Here is a 24,782-nt window from a genome sequence, read left to right as displayed (position 1 = left end):
ATCTGATTAATTCCTTCAATCCCTTTGGGAATATATGAAACATATATATATAAAAAAACCCAAAAAACCCTAAAAACTATAAATCACTTACATATTCCCCAACTGACAATTCTTTGTTCCCAACACTTTTTTGTCAAATTTTGTCTCATTTAAGACATACTTGAATATTTAAACAACAGAAACTTAAACAAAATACAATATTATTTAGATGTGACTGTATTTAAGGTGAGATTTAAAAGAACTGTAAGCCTCTGTGCAAAAGCTCCAGCATTTTATTTATTGATTTTTTTTTTGTAGGCTATTATTATTTTTGAATTTTAAAAATATTATTTGTAAAATTATCTTTTCATATTAAAAAGAAATATTATTTTAAAAATAATTTAAAAATAATTCTTAAAATTGACATTTGTACAGTCTGGGACAGTGTAAGTCCAGACAGACGGACATTGTGTCATACTATGTTTACCACGGTGGCTGGGGACCAACATGGTACTGTCGCTTTAAGACAGTCATGTGACGTAGCCTCAGGAAACCCCGATGGAGGAAGCAGGAAGTCCGTCCAGCAAGACAAGACGCCTCGGATCATAAACAATATTCAAAGAAGAGAATAAAAATCTTACAGGGAGCATTTAACAGATTTATAACAATGGCTGGGATTAAAGGTACAGTGCTGAAACATTTCCGGACAGGTTCAGGGGTTGACAGTTTGGGTTTTGATAAGTTTTGACGACCTACTTCAGAAACTTTTGTTAGCTTTTGTTTCTAACCCTTCATGAATCATTTTCACTGACAGTAAACGGTGTGACGTTTTACAGGATATTTATTATCACATAGAAAATATATAGACTTTGTAAACTGCTTACTGGTTTTTATGCTGCGTTAGCCTGGGAGTACAAACAAAAACTTAGAACAAATATTGTAGCGAGTCCGTAGCTAAGGAAAGATTTAGCCTTGCGCGTTGCACTTTCGTTTTCATTTATTGCTGCTCATTTATTGCCGCCAAGTGATTAAATTTCTGACATCTCCTTTTAGCTCTGGTTGGTCTCTCATTCAGCGGCGCCATCGGACTGACATTTCTTCTTCTGGGCTGCGCACTGGAGCAGTACGGGTATGTTCGGACAGCTCACCACGCTGCACTGCATTTTTACATTTGCACAGTAACAAATCGGCGTGTCCTATAAATTGTTAGGCTAAGTATCTTCAAAAAAAAAAATTTTAATTTGTGTAAAAAATGCTAAAATGTAGGCAGAGCACAGCATTTCAAAATTGGACATTCTGGAATATTTAATGTTCAGCTGTGACAAGAAAACCCCAAACGATTATTTGTTGCCAAAAAAAAAAACAAAACAAGCCAGTTTAAAGCATTTGACAAAAAAGTTTTGCTAGCAACAGGGCCGGTGCTAGCCTTTTGGACGCCCTGAGCACAAATTATTTATGTACCCGAAGAGGAGGAAGATCAAAGCATTTCTTCCATCGATTATAATGGATGAAGATCTTATCCCCTACTCCAACGTCTCTCTGCCCGGCTTGCTAAGCGTACTGCCGGACTGAGATTTAAAAAGGAGCGACAAAAGCATATTTATATTTTAAATGTCTTTGTTGGGAGCAAAGCGGAATCAAAGTCAACTTCCTTGTTTGTGTGAAGAGCTGATTCTGACACTAGGAACTCATTTCATTTGTCAAGTTCCAGTCATGACATCAGTGTGCAGAAAGTTACAAAATAGATGGAGAGATGCATTTAAATCTAAAATGCTGTTAACCAGAATTATGCAGGTTGCGCACTGACAACTCGTTGATCTGTGAATATTGTCAAGGTTGTTGGCATGAAAAAAAAATGCAGCAAGAATTTTAATTTCCTGAAAGGAATTCAAAAGCCGACTGAGCATCAGAGGTGGGTAGATTATCTGAAAGTTGTTCTCAGGTCAGCGCAGTGGGACTTCACCATATTTTCACCTAAATAGAAGTAGAAAGTAGTAAAAGAAATAGCAGCTCAAGTAAATCACTTTCAAACCAAATATCTATCAAATTTAGCTCAGAAACCTATGACTGATTTAGACATTTTTAGGTCTAATTTCAGTTTAAAAAATACTTTTAGTTGTGTTGGAAGAATTAAAAAAAAAAAAAGTAGTTCAAAACGCATCACTTACTTTGATTAGAAGGAAAATCTAAAGACTTTTCCAGAAGTGCTAAGCTTAGCTCTGCAGGCTAGCATTATGACATATGTATCATTTTAAAAGCTTTTTGTTTTTTCGCCCTTAACTGTGTCCCAAAATAACAAATAAATAGATTTATTTTTTCCAAAAATACATTTATAACTGACTAATATACTGCTGCAGAGTATATTTTTACTGTCCAAACACATTCAAATAACAGAAGGGCAGTCTGCTGGCCATCTTTTGTAATTTCTTCTTAGATGCTTTGAAAAATAAATCCTTCTCAGCTCAAACTGAAACCTACGTTTTTTGTTTTTTTTTGCAGCCCTCTCACAAATCAAAAATAAGAAATTAGATGACGGATGGGCCTGAGCTCTACACTTTCTGAACTCATCTGTGTTTTGCTTCAGTCTCTCCAACACCTTCTTGAAAAAACTACGTAACGCCGACTTGGTTTTAGTCAGTCTGCTCCTCTAGCATTCGGTACGGGACGACTGACCTGACGGATCACATGTAGTTACCAGTCGTTGCCTCACTCCAGCCCCAAACTGGGATGTTTTCTCATCACAGAGGAAATACTTTGGTGTTTGATCTGTCTCCCACGCCCCCTCCTTCCATTTCTCACAGGGTATACTGGCCGCTTTTTGTGCTGATTTTCTACGTGTTGAGTCCCATCCCAACCTTCATATCCAGACGCCTGAGTGACGATGACTCCTCCAGCAACGCATGCAGGGAGCTGGCCTACTTTTTAACGACGGGGATCGTGGTGTCGTCTTTTGGGCTCCCCATTGTCTTGGCCCGAAACAGTACGGTGAGTTCTCTTTGCTCCTACGTTTTTCCAAAGTATTCACAGCCGTTAGACTGCTTGGGCTGGATATGCGAAAAAAAAATTTTTTTTTTTTTATGGCAAACAATTACAGTGTTAAAAAAAAAAAAAAGTGAATACGCACAAAGATGAATTGCTTCAATGAAGTTTTAAGTCAGAAAACCAATGAAATTTGTGATCTGATGCATATTGTGGCGACATTCTCTTGAGGCAAAACATTTTGAGAATTTTATTTATTTATTTTTTTTCTTTAATTTTTTTTTCATAGTAAAATGTTCCTATGAAATAGATACAAGTTTGTGATTTTTAACATGGCAAAATGCAAGCAAAAAAAGGAGAGAAAAGAATAAATAGTTTTTTTTATGTAATAGTGGTAGCAGAGATGGGTCTAGGAGTAACTTTAGTTGAAAGGGCAATAACGGCATGTTATAGTGAGAGACTGAGGTCAGGGGTCAGGGGTTACTGTAACCACTGCCTGTCAACGTGCTAATGAGTCACGAGTGAAGGATCAAACATTGTTGAACACGTTTCTTTTTCTGAAGTATGAGCAGTGGAGAAGACGCAGAGTGAGCATGTAAACTGCTTTTGTGTCAAAGAAAATAATGAATTTCACATCAGTTTGAAAGGCTAATAAATAGATTTATCAACACAAAAATAAATATATCTATAATTTCTATATGTTTTAGATCTTTTTCTAAACACATAATATGGCTCCAGTTGCATTTTTTCCCCATTAATTACCTGTTTTATTTATTTCAGCCAACAAAAACGTTTTCTCAAAATCAGTTTTTACTATTTTCTTAATTTTACTTCACTATAATAATTAGTCATATTTTCCAAATTTCAACTTTTAACTTTTTCCCTAACGCCAAAACATTTTCCCAGCGCCCCCCGCGGGCCGACCAAGCAAGTTCTCTGGAGGTTGGAAAAACCCTTCAAGCAAGCAAGTTTCTCCGACCACCACGGCGCCGTGTCGCGTGCTTACGGCCGAGTCTGCTCTCTTACAGATCCAGTGGGGCGCCTGCGGCCTGGTGATGACGGGAAACGCCGTCATCTTCCTCACCATCCTCGGCTTCTTCGTCATCTTCGGAGGCGGGGACGAGTTCAGCTGGGAGCAGTGGTAGAGCGCGTGGAAAGCGCTCGGGCAGACGGGGCGGGTAGTTGGATAGCGAGATGAAGCGACGGCAGATCGAGGGGCACGTTTGTTCTGCGCTGAATCGGGAGGGTGTAGAAAGAACAAAACCTTCACCAAGATGATTTTTTTTTCATTCAGGGGGATCGGGGGGGTTTAGATTTAGCAGGCAGTACTTTTTATGCTTATGAATGTGCCTTAAGTGTGTGGGACCGTAGGGACTCCGAGGCCTCCAGCCCCTATAACCACCGACTCTATCCATTATATCCCATGTGTTTTAGCTTGCCTTAGCTTAAACTCCCAAAGCGGCCTCTTATCGAAGCTACCATCCTCATCACCGTGCCTCAGTTTATTATTATTTTTGGAAGGTTGTAATTCACAATGCGAAGCTTACTGTCTGTTCTGAATCATGGCTTGCGTTACACAAGCGCTGTTCGCTTTTAAAAGTCGGAAGGTGTTAAACGACGGCAGGATGCAGGCCTGAGGCGTTTCTTACTTCTCTTTGTATTTTTTTTTTTTTTTCTCAAGACTTTTTTGTTTTTTGGGTCTTTCTCTTCCTGTCGCAATTGTTTACGTCTTCACCAAAGATCACTTCCGACTGCAACAGAAAAAAAAAAAAAAAAAAATTTGATGTATGTTGTCCAATCCAGAGAAAGTTTCCTGATTCATTTCACGAACGAAAAAAACAGACACTAATGATCATGGTTAGTAATTCTTTTTTAATGTTTTTTTTTTGTTGTTTTTTGGGGTTTTTTACGCAATCTGAGTAGCTCATTCTGCTAACGTACGCTTTGAAGCCAAGTGCACTTCTCCACATTGAACTTATCCATAACCGTCTGCCTTATGTGATGTGTGTTTAATTAGCAAAGAAATCACTGATGTTTGACTTGCTTTCTCTTGAATCAATATTACATCCTCATATTCTGTTTGTCGTTGTTGATGGGAGTAAGACTGTGTTGCCCCTCTCATTGAAAACTGTAGTTATTGTTCTATATAATATTCTGTTTCTTTAGCATTAGCTTCACATCTGGGGGTAAGATAATATATTTTGGTAAAACTGACACTTTGTCTCCTGGTAGAATTTCTATTCTTTATATAGTAACTTCCTTACACACTAAGGAGAACATTGAGGTTATTTTACGAGCTCCAATCATGTTCTCTGACATTTAATAAAACTTTGTGTTGTAAATGTGCAGACTCTTATTTTTTATTTCCTTTTTTTTTCAGGTGCTTATGCTTTAGGAATTGGGAAAACCAGACTACATTTTTGCAGAGTTGCACTGATTAGAGGTTTTGTGACCCACGTACTTAACTTTTCCAGTGTCTCTTTAAGGACTTTCAGTTACACAGTTAATCTTTTTTTTTTACTCTTGAATAAATGGAAAATGCATGTTTTTACCATTGTTTATATCAAAATAAAACAATGATTTTTCTCTAAAAAGAAAGCCCAAAGTTGACTTTTCTACAGAATAAACCCACAGCAGATGTTCTGCTGCTTCTTACAAGGCAGATAATCTCATTTTTTCTTTTGCTCACCTGAGGATGTAAGAGTGCGCCCAAACACGTAACTGTTTTTTCCTACAAGATAATTTGAAAATAACTTCTTTAAAAAAATGTCTTGAACTTTGAGAAAAACACTCTGGTTTACTACATTTTAGACGTTTCAATAAATCATTCATTCATCGTAACTATAAAGGAGGAGATTTCTGTCACAAAACGACAATTTATTTTGTTCTACTTGGAGCAGCCGATGTTGCACAGCTCCGCAGTGACCTTAAAGCAGACAAATTGATTAGAGTTGACATTTTAAATAGATTTTGGCAAATTATTAGGATTTAGCGTGATTAATATGGCTAACTTTCATAATGGGTTCCTGTTATTACAGCCTTACTTTGACCGTTAGATTCCTAGTAGACGGCTAACGTTTCCTAATTCTTTTTGTTCTGTCACAAACAGAATTGGACTCTTAAAACACAACAACTTTTCTGTAATACCCGTTTCGCTCCAAGAAGCAAGCCGAAGGAATAGCAGTCCTTCCGCCATAGAAAGTGTAGTTATCTTTCTAGAAGCTTCTTGCTGCTTTTGTACCTCCTCCGGCTTCAGTGAGATTCAAAAACGACGACGAGATCTTCTTTCCTCAGTGACGACTTCCACACTGAGGAGTGTTGCTTTCACCCGGGCCTGCCAAAACTGAGGTGTGGTTCAGCAACTGGTTGGTTACATTCCAACCAGTTAGTTAGTGGTAATTTAAATCACCATCTAATTTCTCTTTTCGTCTCTTCATTTTTGCTTTTTCATTCCAGAATGTCTTTTTATGGAGGTTAAGCTTCTCTATGAGCAGCTGACCCGCGGATGCATGGAACGTGGCAGGGTAGGCTTCAACAAAAGAAGCTAACACAGCTAATCGCTAACATCTGTTTACTTGGATAAGGGGAGGGGGTATTTACAGCTACAGGTAGGTAAAGGTAAGAGACTGCTGTGTTTTTGTTTTCTACTGACTCCACAGCAACCTGAATTCAACCGAGTGTGCCAGCCGGATGGCGCTAAGCGTATCGGTAGGCCCGCAGCCGTTGAAGCGGAGTGAATGGGAGCTGCCGGAAGAAGAGTTGACAAAAGGATCACAGTTTTTGTCTTATTGCATATTTCCATAACTAAAATAAGTTACTGTTGCTACAGCAAAAAGACTAGCGCTCAGTAAGTGCCTCTCTTGCAAGTGAACTGAGATGAAGAAAAGGAGTTTGGGGGAAATCCGTCTGACTTGAATTTTGTAATAAGAAGCTTTGCCTGTCAGACAAGTGCTGGTATGAACATATGCTAAATAATTTACACAGCTTTGAAATATTCAGAAAGCAACATGTAAAAAAAAAAACCCAACTCGGCAGCATTCAATTCAAATACAGATCGGCAACCTCTGCGTACAAACCGCCAAACAAAAGAACGATAAAAGCCAACATTATTGTAGATGAGGTTAAAGAGAACTTGATGGAAATCAAGCTGTGAACAACTTGAGTGGTTTAATTACGTCCTCTGGTGATGTGTGTTAGAAAACAAACCTTGACCACCAATCGGGGCATGGAGGATGGAGTTTTTGGTTTTTTATCCACAAACAAAAGGAGACCCACAGTCTGTGGATAAATTAGTGCTTGCATGAATGACATCTGTTCTGCCTGTTGCCTCCTGTAATTGCATTTCGCAAAGGATTGGGCACAGCAGGAATGGTGTTATCATCATCCTGGATACTTTAATATATAATATTTCTGGGTGAAAAATAGCCTTCGGAGGAGATAAATATCTAAAGAAAGCATGTACTATGTGAGACAAAGGAGGGTGTAGGCTCTTAAATTTCCTATTGTCGTCATAGAGATGGTGGGACATATGTCCAATTAACACAGCCAAGTGGAGGCGGGAGGACAAATGCCAGTGGGCCACCATAGTTCCTGCAATAATCTCCAAGCATCTCCTCATCAAGTTTTTTTTTTTTCGTCATTTAGAAGCAGATAAAGTCCTTCATATCGCCACAGTTTAAGAAAATCGAGTTGCTTAAGAAACAAAGTTGATTAAGTTGATATTGGAAGAACAACTTAAATGTTTTCATCAGTGAGATAGAAGCTTGTATAAGTTGTTTTCAGATGTACAACACAAAGATCCCAGAGGGATGAAAGGAACCCACAAAGAGAGACTTAAAAAAAATATATGACAGATTGAATTTCTATTCAGAAAGTGTGAAAAGGACACAGGAGAAAAGAAAAAAGAAAAAAAAATACCCAGGGACATCCATTCATCGTTTTTTTTTTTCAGGACAGCTGTTGCCTAGCAACAACCAAGGCATCAAAATGACTCCAAAACACGCCTGAATGAGGCCTTGAATGCAGCGCAGCAGAAGTTAGGTGAGACTGTAAATTATATCTCACTGCTGCTGGAGTTTTTGAACACCTTAGCCGGTGTAGAAACAGGCACGGAAAAACAGAAAGTACCCAGTCGTACTTTCTGTAACAAAAGGATATTTACCAGATCCTGAAATGATTTAAATCTGATCTCCAAGGTATAAAAACACACAATAGTTCTCTACTGTTATGTGTTGGACAAAGATGAAGCTAAATTTGGAAACTGTGTGTAGAACGTATAGAAGAAAGTACTGCTTCCATAGATTCAGCAATGGCTCATCATAAAGTATGTACTGTCTACCATGATCGAATCAGGAGTTTTGCCAAGTTAGTTATCTGGTGTATAAAGATTGTATTTGTGTTGATACATTGCCAAATGGGAAACTGCCTGTCAGTCTGAGAATGTTTATTAGGTCATTTTCAAGCAGATCCCACAAAGTTTATTCAAAGGTCACATTGTGGAATCCTCAAAGAAGGTGCATCTCCTTGGTGTAATGGCGGCATATAACATAAATTTTGAAGTTCATGACAGTACAAGCAGAAAAAGACTGAACAAATATTAGTTGTAGAACAATGGCCTTTGGACAGAAGAGATGTTTCATAACCTTTGACAAAAGTCGAACACATCATCGTTAACACCTCTAAAGCTTGGTGGTGGTGTGACGATTTGGGTTTGTGTGGCTGTCACTGTACAGACTAAGCTCCTTGTTCTACAATCAATTACGAGACCACCTGTCTGCCAGGTGAGGGTTCGAAATGTGTAAAAAGGTGCAGACCAACATTCCTGCTCAGTGATGTGACGGAAATGATCACGTCAACTTAATGCTAAAAAAAAAAAGAGAGTTCCAAAAGTTTTGGAGTTGAATTGTGGTAATAGTTTTTCATATACAGCTTCTCTTTTGATTTTTTTTTGTGTGTGATTTCTTTGTTTTATGATCCAGGCTCTCAGGGCCAGGGTCCGGCAAGTTTTAGATGTGCCCCTGCTTTGACACACCTGGTTCAAATAATCAGGTCATTAACAAGACTCTCAAGAACTTGACTGCACTGATAAGATAAGCCAATTGATTGAGGCTTATTGGACCATGTGAAAGTTACAGGACACTGGCCCTTGAGGTCTGGATTTGAGGATTCATGTTGAGGCTTCAACTGACCCCGACACCAACAACTATTGAAACAGCAGAACGGTTTAGGCAGTTTGTTGAAATATGTGGTTGGAGCAGATGTTCTTCTATCAAAGGAAAGTTTCAGGATGTACTGAAGACAATAGGTGAGTGTTATGAAGCAGACAAGACAATGGAGGAGAAGAGGTTCTTATAGGCGGACGGAGTTTCCTGAGAGGAGGTGAGTCTATCCACAGAAGTTAAGGTTGACTGGTGGTGGCGAGTGGTGTTTTTTTTTTTTTTGTCATGTTTTTTTCCCCTTTTGTCTTCCCTTCCAGATGGAGGAGGAATAGATGATAGATTGTTGGAGGGTGGATAGGCGGGGGAGTATGGCGTATTGGAGGTGAAGAGACTGAGCAGAAGGAGCTTGAAGATTAGTTTTCGAATGAGACTGGAGAGCGAGGAGACAGGACGCAGAGATCCAGGAACGAATGAGACAATGACCAAAACAAGTTTCCCACTCACTGAGATGGAATTGTCAGGCCAGTCTTCTTCAGGGGAACCCACTCATCTTGAGCTCCTCTTGATTGTGCTTGGTGAGGTTCATCTGTGGGAGTATATACCTATCTGCCACATTTGGCCAAGATGAGAAGTAAGAATAACACACACACACAGACACACAGCATTGAATGGCTCTGTGTATTTTTTAAAATGATCCCTACAAGTGTCTTTTTCTTCTTTTTTTTTAACTATCGCAGCATAATTTCCTTTAAAATTGTCATTAATAAAAATGAAATATTCTATTAGATTTTGATACAATAAAGTCACTGGCATAGTTATTTATTCTTGAGGTAAGGTAAGAAAAATCTAAAATCTTTAGTACCGTGTATAGACCGTAAACTATGACTATCAGGAAGGTTTCCAGACAAAGGGCCAGAGGGCTGTTGCTTTCAAACAGACAGATTCATTCCCTTCTGGGTGGAAATCTAATAGAATCAGGCTGGCGTGGAAGTGGGAGAGCGGCCGCACGGGGCGCGCGCGCGATGACAAGCCATTGGTAAAAGGGGTTTGGGGAGGATTTACGTGGTCGCGGTTAAAGCCAATCGATGTGCTCGTGGAGTCGTGAAGGGGAACGAGCGCGAATGGGACAAATGGAACCGGATAAAAGGGGGCGCGTGCCTCGGCAGGCTCGCGGTGGGACGGACCGCGGAGCAGAGCGACGGCAGCTTCGTCGGAGGGAGGACACAAACCACCACCGATAAGAGGAAATTCATTCGGTAAAGCAGCTCTTAGAAATGTAAATATTTTTTGCCTCGCAGAGCTTTTCGTCGAACTTATTATTATGAGCCAAATTGTTGTGTTTTCTTTTTGTTTTTTTGTTTTTTCGGCCGCCAGCCTGGAGCTCTCGCGACGTTTCTTTGAAGTTTTGACATATTTGGCATCTTCCTAAGTCTTATCCAGAGAAGTCCTACTGTGAAAACGTTAGATTTATGTACTGGGCTTCCGTCATTTGATGTGCAGATAACACTTTTTTACAGGAAACATCTTTTGTACCCGTTAATTGCGCAGGTTTGTTGCATTTCTAGGCTGCTGCCCTCCTTATCTTTGTTTCCACTTTGCGGTGAAAGCATCTCTCTTCCTTTCGACAGTTCCGTTTCATTGTGTCACGTTTCAAAGACTTTTCTTAACCGGCGGTAACATGATAATGACATGTTTTTTAGATTGTAGTCAAATGGAGTTAAGTTTGAAGAGTGTCTGAGATATGTACTTAGGATTTAAGACAGGTAAAGAAGATGCAAAAAGAAACATTTGGGTCAGTGTTGAGCACAGTAAGGGAGGGGTTGGCTGCTTTGGTCTTTAAACTGTCTTCTGCCATTAGAGAATCAGTCAGTTTATTTACCAATGAAAGAACAGGCAAATGAGTTTAACCTAAAGGGCACCCTGATAGATAGCTTTAAGTAGGCTGTAAAAGAATAGAATGCCTGAAGGGATTTAATGTATCTGCTTACAGAGTCAGCAGGAAAATCTTTGTTACTTTTTCTTTTAAGTGTTTGCTTGAAATATTTAAAATCTTGACAAACAATACGTCTCGTAACAAATAATTGAACAGCTGCTCTGTTGTTTAAGATTTTGAGGTAAAATGATACTATGTTGCAACACTATGTGAGTGGATGTGTAATTTTTAGGCTATGGTATCATCTGGTTGGAGAGACTCTGTCCTATTTAGTAAAACATGCAGAAATATCAATCACAGAGGGCAAATAGGGATTCATAGCTAATACCTAATTATAGTGTCCATCCTATGTTTCTTATCTATTACAATCAATGGAAAAATCAAAACTAGTACAACCTCTTTCACTTGTAAAGTTTCACATCTCAGATGATAAAAAAGAGCATGATAATGTTTTTTACACCTAACCTCAAGAGTACAAAGTCAGTTCCATACTGTTCTCATTAGTAAAAACCATAATGGAAAGTAGATTTGTTCATGTACAGCTCTCTTAAAGTCCCAAAATAGCATTTCACTATGGAATTTGACTGGACTATTTCTTCATTCAGTTTTTTTAGTGTTGTTTTTTGTGCTGTCCTATTATAGATTTGCCTCAATGTTTGGGATCTTTGTTTTGTTGCATGGTTCAACTTCAGCCACAATTTGACTGTGGCAGCTGGCTCATATAAAGATCACTCATATAGAGTAAGCTACATTTAAATTTTAGACCCTCAAATGCTTCGGTACTCAGAAAAGTTTGTGGGCCTCCAAACCTGCAGCAGTAAAGCAAGCCCGTCACCCTTTCACCACAACGCTTAAACGTTTCTAAATGTTGTTTTTTTTTTTTGCCAATATGCTAAGTTTTGTATTATGTCTTTTGGCTTAAGCATCTTTACTTTTGTCTCATCTGTCCAAGGAACATTATGCTGAAGATGGTTAATGATTCTTTTGGATGGAACTTTGCCATCATGTTCTTTTTAAAAGGAAGAGGCTTTGGCAATCCTTACTTTCTCTGTCGTTTTGTCATTGTACTGCCACACCAACCACTGATGCCAGCTCCTTAGCAAGTAAATCAGCTACTGGCTGTCTTAAAAATCGCTAGATGACATCATCGCATAATTTACATATTTGATCATGTGTGATTCAGAAGAAACCATTGTCTAAGGCAGGGGTGCCCAAAGTCGGTCCTCGAGGGTCAGCATCCTGCATGTTTTAGTTCTCTCCCTAGTGGTAGTATTAACCTCTTCAGCAAGTCAATGTTCTTCTTAGCCCTTCTGATGAGCCATCATTTGATGCAGGTGTGCTAAACCAGAGAGAGAACTAAAACATGCAGGATGCCGGCCCTCGAGGACCTCTGACTTTAGGCACCACTGGTCTAAGGCAAAAGTGATAAAATACTCTAAACATTAAGAAATGAACTTTATGAAATTATTTAATAATGTCAGTTGAGTAATGTAAATATTCCCTTTGCCCGATATCAAATAATACAAATAATATCAAATTTAAGGGGCTCACCGCAGACAAATATGCCGACAATGTTGCTAAGTTGGCAACACTGTTAGCAACAAGCTAAGTGAGACTGGTGCAAACGGATATTGCATTCTCGTGGTTTTGTCAGTTTCTCTGATTGCTGCATGATCTGACCTTTGGGCCAATTTGCTGCGATATCTGCACCTTGAGACCTTGAGACATGGTCAAATATCTGAAGTGTTTTTTCTACTTAGGAATATTTTTTTCTCAAAGTAGAATGATGGACTTCAAGTTGTTCAAAAATAGTGCCATAACCCATTTATAACTACGAACTGCTTCTTTTGTTCATGAAATCTGACAATCTGATTATCTCTACTGTACCTACAGAAGAGATTTAGTTAGGGATACACCAATTCATCAGCCATCCAGTTTATCTTTACCAAGTTCTTGGAAGATCGATGATCGGCCAATACTTACACGGGAAGCCGATATTGTCCACCGTTCTTATCTACCTCAGAAAAGGTCTAAAAATCAACCGCTGTCCTCCTCTGTTCTGCCCTGAGAAAGGTCTGACTGACAGTCCGGCCCACCAGGTCACGTCTGGACATATGCAGTTAACAATATTCACCTCAGTGTTACCAACTCAGCGACTTTCTTGCTATATTTAGCAACATTTCACACAAAAAATTTCGTATCCACCAAAATCGGAATCAGCAGGTCAGGCTTTTTAAAGATTGGAGATTGGCCAGAAAACTGCAATCGGTACACTGCTTAGAGTAGCACGCTGCTGTGTGAATGGGGCACACCCAGTAACTAAACCAACAAGTTTAATTTCTTCAGAGTTTAATCAATACTAACAGTGGAACCTTTTTTTTTTTAGTTAATATTTAAACATTTCTCTGACTTGGTAAAGACCAGATCACTTATATTGTGTCCTCATGAAAACATTAAAGGTCGCCATACTCTCTTCTACCACAACTGTAAATAGAAGTAAAAACAATGGGCGAACAAATTAGAGTTAGTATTATTGTTTAGTTTCAGGACTGGTGAGTCTTAAATGTCCAGTCCCTCATTTGAAGGAGCTTCAGTTGAATTCACATTTCTATTAATCAACACAAGCCATTGATTCATGACTGGAAAATTATATTTCCCTCTCTTATGTAAATCAAATTTTTGGACATTCTTCCCACAGATCTCGGCAACAGGTTGCAACTGTTGCTCTGTTTCAAATTAGCTTTACACATCAGAAACTCCGCAGTGTTCCACTTTAAGCCTGCCCCGGAGCTTTTGTGTGGTCTGTGTATGTTGGTGGTGTGACCTCAGCAGATCACTGTGCTTTTAGTCTCATTGTGCGTTGAAACAACACCGCACATCCAGCTGCTTTTCAAAGCGCTTGCCAGACTGATGAGTCAGTGATTGGCTGCTTGGTGGCGTCAATGCTGATGTTATGCTGCCTTCTCTGTCAGGGACTGTTGATGCTTTTGACTTCCTGATGATGTGTACATGGCCTGTCTGTGTCAGGCATTTTGTTGTTTCAGACTGACTGTTTGTCAGTCCTGGGAGCCGTGCTGTTCATTCAGCTAACAGTGAATACAGAGAGCGTTCTGTCACGTTCTCTTGTTCGTGCGCCTCCTGTAACTGTCAGAGGAAGACTGCTGAAATTGTGCTGCAAATACGTCACATGCAACTCTTGATATTCTCCTCATGGGGACCTTTTCCACCAAACTGTTAGTGGGCTTTTTTTCACCAATGTTTAGAACGAGACGAACCCCGACCCGAACACAGAAAATAAGAGCTATTGTAGTCCCCGTTTGCTGCTGGACCAAAGGAAAAATCTGCTTACGTCAGGAGTTACACAGGGGGGCGGGCTCACAGGGAACAGCAGCCAATGAAAACATTGTTAAACATCGTTGAGTTTAGCTTCGTATTTTAATCAGTGCTGTCAATTGATTAAAAACTGTAATCAGATTAATCATACTCTAGCGCTGTGATTAATCCCTCTGCTCAACTTTGTAAGCTTGAAACGTAAAAAAAAAAAAATCACAGTTTCAAAAAATCTTTAAGTAAATCTTATATTGGCGCAAATCAAATGTCTTTATTTTCCAGGTTTTCGTATTCATGAAGGTTTAACAGAAGCCGTTTTGTTTCTGATGTTAATTTAGAAATGTGTGCTATGAACTGGTTGTGCTTCAGTGGAAGAATAATTCATCGTAGTAATAAGTCGGCTACATACCGGCTTGTTGTAATGCAAACTACCATCATGGTGTTTTTAAAAGCGAAATTTGGCTGAGCGCACTACTTTCTCGCTTCACTCATCTTTTCACTTGCGTTTGCGAGTTTGCATTATTGACTGCAGTACAAGACCTCGTGACGTGCTGCTTTAAATAAGGTAACCCTCCGTGGGAGATCAATTTGCATTATATAATAATAATGTGTTAAACATTTTAGATTAATCACATGCCTTAACATTCACAGCCCTAATTTTAGTCAAGTTAGGGTTGTGTTATTAGCTTCCATTTTCCATCTATTTAGAGTCATAAAGCATTAGTAATAAATTAAGGTGGAGATATTGAGTCTGATTCTGGGATAAAAAATATGTGTATTGTTAGAATGTTTCCACACTCTACAATATTTTACAAAAACAAATAAATTACTGAGACATTCATGGTGACATAATGATGTGGCTCCAAATTGACTCTTGGGTGATAGAAAAGCAAACCAGTTCTTTTACAGAACCACTTCAAAAGTATCTCTGGCACCAGCCTCTGTTAAGTACTGGAAGCTTTTTGTGAAAAAGCCTGAACAGGATTACAGTTTTACAGTCACTTTTGTTATAGCGTTGTCATTTAATTCCTGGTTATTCTTCTCATATTTTCTGTCATTCAGGTTGGCAGTCTGCTTTCGCAAATTCAACTTCAGCTTTCATCACTGAGACTACAGCTTCATCTGTAAGTAAATTGACTGCATGGACCAAATGGACTGAACTTATATATATATATATATCACCTTTCCAGTCATGTTAGATGTGTGGATGGAGTGTGAAACTTTTTATGCTGCTAGGAATCGGCCAGCATGTTGAGCTCCAGTAAAGTTTTCAGTGTCAAGTTGAAAAACAAAAATGTGCTTTAAGATCTAATTGCTTTTAGTTGAAACAGAAGATCTAGAATTCCTGTAAAATGTACTGCTAAGATAAAATATAATTGTTAGTTGTGATAATGCTGTCTGCAACATATATTTATTGTTAAAAATTTAGTTGTTGTTTTTTAAGTAAACAAGCTTATTTCTCATAATGTACCTCTAGGCTGAAAGTGGGTACCTTTTTGCTTTTGGTTGATTCTTAATTTGAAATCTATGCGGATTAATTCGGCTAAGAATTACCTGATCTCTAGGGAGAAATTATAAAGAATCAAATTTTCATTATAAGGTGGCTAGTTTATACTTCAGTTTGAACAAGATAATAAAAACATAGAGACATCTCAGGAAAGTCACATACTCGGTTGTGATTCAGCAGAACATTGAGAATTCCACATTCATGATCCCAGTAAACACACACTATTCAGATAGAGGGTTCATCAGAAGTGTACAACATTCACTTCAAAGGCATGAATGTTGTACAAAATCCAAGCAGCTTTAGTGGGTAATAGAAACCTTTCTCCTTTAACTTCCCCATCATGACAGTTTTTCACCCAAACGACTACTACTACTCCATTTACTTTTTTGATTTAACATTTTAGCTAATTCAAAACCACAACTTAAACTCAACCTACTAGCCAAGTTCTGTCCTTCTAACTTATTTAGTATTTCTTAGTGTGTCTGGGAACGGTAAGTTTGTTTTGCTTGTATTCATAAAGTGCTGACAGATTTCTGCAGTGACAGTGCCTCATCAAATTTCCGCTAGGGCCGTTGAGTTTGAATGTGGGCTCATATTTCTTTATTTTAAAAATGGCTCGGATCAAATTATTGGTTTCGTTGAGCAGAAACGCAGTGACTCACTAACTCCTACAGCTGCCATTTATGTGGCCCTCTTTCCTTTGTTGCAAAAAAGGTCTGGGATGAAATAATTATTTATCTGTGTCATTAAAATGTAGGTGAGGCAAAAATATGAGTGCCTCATGAATCATGTGTAGCTTGGAGTATAGTGGAGGGCAGTACAAAATACAAAATGTTTTTACATAACAGATCAATTCAATTTATTTATACAGCACCAAAACAACCCCTTCAATCCAATTAAGCAGGAAGATTTAAAGTCAATTACATCTAATTTGAGCTTACTCAATAAACAATGCCATCCAGTCCAAAGCAGCTTTCTGTCTCAGGACCTTTTGTAAATCTTGAAATTATTGTTGTTGCTAAGGCCAAGTTTGAATAATGAATAATGATTTTATTTGCAACTCTAACGTAACAAGCAGCACATGTGACTGCAGAACAGTCCTGGGACATTTGGCCCAGAAGGTTTGGTCTGGCCATACTCTCTCTCTCTCGGGCCGTACAGCAGGGCAGTGGGCTCCCTGCATGTGGCCTCCATAGCGACGTCATCTTTCAGCTGCCACAAATCCGTGTGTTGTTTCTCTCCTTCCTCGGCAAAACTCCTCTCAGTCCTTTCGGATCTGAACGGCTCGTTTTTGCTGCGCAGAATGTAAACACACGCAAACAGAAAGAGAAATATTTCCACTTTGGCCCAGTCCGGTTAGGACTGACTGACAGCTACAGGATAGAATTTGTATAAATGCCGTGTTCAAGAATTGTCACATCTACGTTAAAGTTACATTTATTTCAGCGATTCTGTTCTCGGAAAAATACAATATTACATCGGGCCGATAAAAAATGGATTTTGTTACAGAAATGTTGTGGTTCACACGATCACGGGGAAAACTGCTGAGTTGGCAGCGTTTCAGCGTACGCTCATTGACACCATCAAGGACGGTCACGTCACAAAAAAGGTCATTGTAAATCAGGGATCACTATGTGCTGTATCTCGGCATGTTATAGGAAAACATGAGTGTAGACCTGTCATGGCAAGCAATAAATCAATTAATTATATGATAAATTAAAACAAATTCAATAATTTCCATTTGCATGATTCATTATTTTTTTACCAAAAACTGCATGACAAGTTTTCAATCTGGTAATTTGATCTCAACTAACTCCTAAGAAGAAATTGTCCTTCTTTTTGAAGGACAATTTTGTTTACAGAAACTTCATAATTCATGTTTTTGTCTGTTTTATTTATTTATTATGGATATTTAAAATGTCTTCCAATTCCAGTGTTAAATGTTCATCAGAACTTAAAGTTTCTTAATCTTTGAGAATGTGCCCTCGCATTAGAATTATGTTATTTGAAAATGGTCTCAAAATAACAATATTGTAGTTTATCACAATAACTTCTGGGACAGTTTATCTTCCTGCAGAGTTTATCTTGATAGGCCTAGGTGAACGTTTGCAGAGGTTTGCCAAAGCTCTTTCCAGAGGTGACGTGAATTTAAGTGGAAAAAAATAAGCGAGATAGAGGATCCAGTGTCGGCTTTAGTCAAAAGTTAAGAATGCTGCTGTTGTTTTGGAATGACCTCAGGAATCAGGAATGTTGGTTCGCAAACCACTAATGCAACCGCAAGGTCACACACGCACACACACCCACACCCACACAGCCTCCTACAGAAAGTAATAGCTGGAATGTAAAGGGTTAAACACAGACGGATATTGAAATTGTTTTAGATCACATTTCTGATGCGCAGCGATCTAAAAGTAGCTGTGAAAGTAGTCTGAAAAGTCTCAACAAGCTGGAGTATGTTTGGATATTCCTGTTTTCCCTTATTTAATCTCAGTCCAGCCTAGTCAGAGTAAAGACAGCTGCACGAAGTGCAACCACTGCTCTATGTGTAGGACATGCCTACACAAACAGTGTGGGATGGATGGATAAGATTAGAAAGACCAAGCAGAAAAATCCTCCATTGCATTCCAGCAATGATTTGAATGCATCATTTTGAACATTTATTCCTGGGCTCATTGTGGGATGATATTAATTGATGCCGTCTTTACAGCCTTTTATATTAGTAGTTATATATAGTTATATATTTGCAGTTTTTGTGCTGAATAGGTGTTCCACATTATTGTTTTATTGCTGTTTGCAAATATAAACACTGTCATCAGATTAAATACTCATTTATTGTCCAGAAATTTGAACATATAATTAAGGAAATGAATTTATTCTTATGTAAAAGTAGTTATATATTTGCAGTGGTGGAAAAGTCTGTGGGCCTCTTATAAAGAGCATCTAAGAGACCCAAATTTAAATCTACCTCTAGTAGATTAAAATGTATTTATTTAGGGATGTGAAAATGATTTATATCCTTCTTAGTAATTGATGGGTAAGTCTTCATTGGTTTGAGTTAGTCAAACACCTCTTTAAAATTCCCACCATCTTTTTGCCAGTTTCCGCTAAGGATGCACCGATCCACTTTTTTCACTTCCAATACCGATATCTGAGGTTTAGTATTGAACACTACTGATCGAATACAGAAACACAGCTAACTTGGCTTAAAATGTTTCATTTTTTTTAAACACAGGTATAAATGTACTGAATTATAAATGTATTTTGTACCTCTGCACCAGAACAGCACATTTAAATACACTAATAGCTTCACAAACTTGGTCAAACATGTAAAATAACATGTAAAAAATTAGCGCTCTCAGGCTCTATGTTAGAGGTCTCCAGCACCAGTCAAATCAAAGGGCAAAATTACCTTAAATGATTCAATTACCTGTGCAACACAAATGCAGTTCAGCATTGTATGTAGTATTTTCATGGTGTTAAAAAATAAGTGATAAAATATTTAAGCACTGTACATCAATTCTGTCAAAACATCACAAACACACTTTGTACTGCACTTGAGAAAAGCAAAAAAATCAACAACAACAAAAAAACATTACAGTTATTGAATAGGCGACTTCAGGACACCAATTAAATGAAGTAGTGCATTTTAATTTATTGATGATCTAGTTAAACCCAAACTGGAAAACATAGTAAAAATAGAAATCCCAACAATGCACTAAGCTTTCGGAACAAGTAGTTTATCATAACAATACATAAAAATAGTTGCTGTTCCTAAGGTTTCACTCCCATTCAAGTAGAAGTTGTTGCTGTCTGCAGCCATCGTGTCTTGTGATCTATTGTACTTACTTCCCAATTCAGCAGTGAAACAGGAAGGGAGTTTATGAAGGTACACACAGAATAAAATCTGCGTTTCACTGAGAGGAGAGGCAATTGGTAAGTTGGATCAGTTCATTATCTTGTCATTTACTTTTGATATAATTTTATCTTCTTTCATTTTTAAATTGGATCTGGTAAATCGTTTTTCTGTTGTGTGTGTGTGTCAAGAGGATCTGTCATAATTGTAACACACACAGCTTGTTGGAAGGCCTTACCGCTGGATGTGAGTGAATTTTGATGTTATAACACTGACGCACAGAATGTCTTTTATGACAACAGAGGTGCCTTTGTTTGGGTATTTAGACCTTTAAATGTATGACAATGATGAACTGACCCTGCACAGATCTCCATTGTATAGTTGTGCTATGTGACAGATTCATGAGTTAGTTGGGTACATTCTGTTTCTGCAGTCTACCCTTTTTATACATTTTGACATCCTGGCATTGAAACATAGCTTGGGTCAGATAATTAAATATCAATTACATGTAGCTTCTGACTGAATAAGTGTAAACATGTACAGATTAACAGGAGTTAATCTAATGTACTCTGGCTAGCTGGATGAAATTTATTTGATTGTACATTAGATAAACTGACCTGTCTGAGCACTGACTGACAATAAATCGGACTTTTAGTGTTTTATCTCCGTTAGGATTAACACAAAACAATAATTAGAAAAATTTGGTCTGATGAAACTATAATTAAAGGGTTTGACCATATTGACCAGTGTTATATTTGGAGGAAAAAAGGGGAAAAGTACTAGAGCACCATCCCAACTGTGCAGCAAGATTTACAGCAACAAAGGACTGATGCACATCATCAAATATCATAAACATTATGCGGAAATGTTGACGAAACATCTCAAAACATCACTCTGGTAGATGAAGCCAGGGGGAATTAAATGGGATTTCCAAATGGAAAATGATCCTAATTAGTTACGAAGTTGCCAAAGAACAGCAATGTCAATGTTTTAGAGTGTCCATTAAAGCCCTTATGCCAGTGACATGGAAAATTTGTGTGCAGAGCTGTGCGTGTGGGGGTGTGCGGTCGTGTGTGTGTGTGTGTGTGTGTCGGTGGGTGTGTGTGTGTGTGTGCATGATTGCAAGGCAGCCTACAAACCTGACTTGGTTATAAAGGCCAGGAGGAATTGGCCAGAATTCAATCAAACTGATGTCAGAAGTTTATAGAAGGAAGTTTGAAAGGTAACTAAATATAAAAACAAAAATGTCTGTCAACTTCTGAAATTGAAGACAATTGTTAAATTATGTAAAAAACATTTCTGGAATAAATAAATAGTTAGATCTAGTGTAATGTCAGACAGCTGATTATGCCTTTTCTATTCATTCAACGTAAATATCTGGTTTCACCTTTGACTGCTGTAGTGTCTCATGATTTGTCCAGTGAGCCTAATCAATATATTAACATCAAATCATGTTTCATACAGTAAATCTGTACTTTTTACAAGCTTTTAGTGGTAAATGTTTAGTCTTACAAATTGACAATCAGTGAATTTACATTTTATTGTACGGTACTTTAAAAACTGTAATCACTGAGCCTCCATTGCTGAGTAGAATATGTAACGAAATGAGTTTCAGATAATTGTTTTTGCATTGTCCTTGAGATGTAAATTGTGCAGAACATCTCAGTTTCCTCTTCATGAATAGAAGCTCTGGCACAATAAGTCCTAGTGTACAGTAAAACGTTCAATTCCTTTGTAGCAGGAACTAATCACCGTATATCTGCAGCTGCAGCCAATCATCAGGAAGGGGGCTTTTTGAAGAGGAAGCAAAGATGAGAAGTCATTTCAACTATATCCCTATAAAACAGCAAACCTTTGTATACCAGTCTGAATGCAGTCATTTTCTCAGGCTATTCTGTCCACATTCATTGCAGAGCTAATGGCAGAGTCTTAACAATTTCTCTTCAGGTCACCTTTAATTGAGTTATTAGAAATAAATTAGAGATAATGTTGATCACAGTGGCGTAGCAAGCTTTACAAAAGTAGGGATGTGAGTTAACTGCGAAGGAAAACGTATCGAATGCACATGCCACGACGTCCAAGTGTATTCCCTTGTATTTTTCTTAAATCCTGCAGTTTTGCTTTGTAATTTCTGCCACTTCATGGTGTACCTTGGCGTGTCGGTTTTGTTTTCATCCAAGGAATAGCTTTAAGTTGTGAACACAGTTGTTTGCGTTTCAACAAAGTGGTTCATGTATGAAACACACATGAAATTTCATGCTTTTTTTTTGGTCCTGAGGATCAGGAACAGGCTCTCAACACCACAAATTATTGTTCACTTAGATAGACATATGCGCTCACATCAGTTTCACCGCACACTCTGATGGGTCACACAAAGACAACGCCACATAAGTGATTTATTATTATTTTCTTTTTAGCAAACTGCATGAAAAGTGAAGGTGTTAAAACACCCACATGGTTTTAGATGTTTTAAGCGCATTAGCATTACTAAAAGCAAGAATTAGTTTAAGAAATATCATTGTTTTCACTGGTTGTTTCCATGAAAGAAAGTGGTTTCCTTTGACCAATCAAAGAGATGGAGCTGAGGTAGCATTTGCTTCTTTGAGAGATAAATTAGATTTTATTTCTCATTTCTCACAAAAATGATAAATAAATCCCACAGGAAGAGATATTTCTATGAAAACATTAACACATTAGCACTGGAGCTAGCTGCATGGAAAAGACCCTCTGTTAATAGTTCTCATTGGTGACAAGAATTTAAACATCACTGTTTGGGATTCTTGCTTTCCTAAGGTTGAATCCGAAACAGTATTACTACAAGGGGGTGAAGAATATTGTCTTGACTGAAGTTTGAAACGTTTAATTGTATGTTGTGGGTAAGTTCTCGATAAGTGGTCTCTTTGAGGTTCAGAGTACTCCCCTGGTTACCTATTATAAAACTCAGTAAGGCTGTATACACAGCCTTACTTTTTGAGCGTTTTTTTCTTCTTTTTTTGCAGTTTGTAAGCTGATCAGGTGTTCATGGTCTCAGATGGCAAGAACACACAGTGACCTGATGGACTTTTTCCTGAAATATTTATAGTTCTCAAAAATGAAGGTTTACATCTGTCTTTGCAGGGCATTACAGGACCTCACCACTCACCAGGATCTCTGATCATTTACCTCATTGAAAGATCACTTTACCTTAACTGTGACAGATTTCCATTTAGCATGTTGGACAAATTAATACTGTGCCTTAGTGTATTTTCAAAATATTAATCAATGTTAAAGAAATTCTCTTTCTCTCTCGTGAAAAACATTGAAATACATCCATCTTCTATTGTATTATCATCCCCCGACCTTTAATTTTAACTAAGAAATTTTAAAAAATGCGAGATCTTTTTTTTTTATCTTACAAAGTCATGTGCCACACCTACTGGCACTCCTATGAATTTGCATGAAAATAAATGAAGCGTTTTAATTTGCACTTTTTAAGAATTTGTCAGTGTTGAGGAATTTTTAAATAATTTGATGTGTTTTCTTGGGTTACAAATACAAACCGACTTAGATGCTCATTTTTATTAGACAGTTTTTACAACGGTGAAAAACTGGAGAACATATTATTCAAGTAAAGAAGATGTGTGTTAGGCTGCATAAATCTAGATAGAAAAGTACCTTCTTGTTTAAATTTGCCCATATATACAGTCAGCAATATAAGTGAAGAGGATGGTATAAAATGTAAATCAAAGCTTGCTGAAGAAAAATTACATAACTTTTTTTCTATTAAAAACCCTTTTAGCTACATTTATTTACTTTTTAAACTTTGAATATACCTTCTACTTTGTGTGCAAGATAGAAAGGGATACTCTTCTCCAAGAAGGCCATTACTATAATGAACACAATGTGGCCACTCTCCAAATTTAGAGGGCAGCAATTTGACTAAGTGGGTGTGGGAGCTGAAGACCTAACCACAAGAACTGTCAGTCTGAGAAAGTAATATCTTAGCTTCTAATATAATGTAAACTACTATAATATCTAAGCAATCTGTCTTGCCTGCTAAACCGTAATGAGGATTGGGCGGAGGGGCTTGGATGTGACATTGTATTAAAGCTGCAGTCAATATTAGTTGAGAGTGAAAGTCCAAACACAGAAAGAGGAAGTGAATATTTGATCATTTTCCTAACAAACCTTGAAAATTAAACTGAACACTTTTGGTTAAACTTTATATGTTGTCACCTTCCTAAAATAATAGCTTATCATTTTTTTTTTTGCCTGTAAATGATGTAGGTTAAAAAAAATCACTTTTTGGCCAAAAAGGACAAGTCATTATTTTTGGAAGGTGACAATATTGAACCTTCATTTTATATATTTAAAATGTCACAATGTATAATTACAGTCAATTCAGAAATGTATTCTTTTTCCAGGTCATTTTCTTACATAATAAAACTTGGTCACCTTGATCTTTCTAAACATTTAAAATTATTTTGGGTTAGGTTAGGGTTTGAGTAAGATTATCCAGGTTGCTGTATATTATGCTATGTTTTGTGGTGATGCCGTTTCAAAGCAATGCTGTCATGCTAAGCAAACTCCGTTTACTGTAGAGTATGTTCATTTCCTTCTTATTTCAAAAATCCTTCTCAATCTCAATGTAAACAGTAATAACGTTCCTTGTCAAACATTTTAACAATATGCTATATGAAATATGTGATGCATTAAGCCAGTCTTTTTTTTCCCTCCCATCATTAATACTTTAAAACCGAATTCAGATCCACCACATATATAACCTGCAGATCCACCTACTTATTTTTCAGAGAGAGGGGTCTATGGGTTATTGAATGAAGTAGTCGAACTGAGAATTGGATTGCAATGAAATAAAAACAAACAGCTATTGACTACATGTAGAAAATCCTTTCGACATGTCTTACAGAATTATTGAAGAAGCAAGTTGAATTTAAAGATTGAACAATTCCTCCAAACATCTTCCACCTGCTGTGGCTCCGCTGTTCATGTTATTAACCATCAGCAGTTTTAGATCCTAAATAAAGCTAAATACCTGTATGATTT

General features: G+C 37.7%; 2 protein-coding genes across 3 annotated transcripts in view; both read left to right on the top strand.

Moving 5' to 3' along the window:
- The first annotated feature begins 518 nt into the window (after positions 1-518).
- Positions 519-5,304, top strand: leprot (leptin receptor overlapping transcript). The gene is made up of 4 exons (XM_032565002.1): positions 519-662; positions 1,033-1,108; positions 2,781-2,964; positions 3,987-5,304. Exons 1-4 carry the CDS (start codon positions 647-649, stop codon positions 4,101-4,103), a joined length of 393 nt encoding a protein of 130 aa, XP_032420893.1. The 5' UTR covers positions 519-646; the 3' UTR covers positions 4,104-5,304.
- A 4,427-nt stretch (positions 5,305-9,731) lies between these two features.
- LOC116721342 (cAMP-specific 3',5'-cyclic phosphodiesterase 4B-like) overlaps positions 9,732-24,782 on the top strand; it is a 68,337-nt gene continuing 53,286 nt past the window's right edge. The window contains exons 1-2 of one of the 2 annotated variants that reach the window (XM_032565000.1): positions 9,732-9,747; positions 15,442-15,503. The gene's annotated coding sequence lies outside the window, so the exon portion shown is untranslated. Of the gene's footprint in view, positions 9,748-10,218; positions 10,373-15,441; positions 15,504-24,782 lie in introns of those variants that run through there. The other variant, XM_032564999.1, reaches the window with a different exon arrangement.

This window comes from Xiphophorus hellerii, chromosome 6 (genome assembly GCF_003331165.1).
Source record: "Xiphophorus hellerii strain 12219 chromosome 6, Xiphophorus_hellerii-4.1, whole genome shotgun sequence".
NCBI lineage: Eukaryota > Metazoa > Chordata > Actinopteri > Cyprinodontiformes > Poeciliidae > Xiphophorus > Xiphophorus hellerii.
The sequence above is the reverse complement of the archived record's forward strand: the minus strand, read 5'-3'. Positions and strand labels throughout refer to the sequence as shown.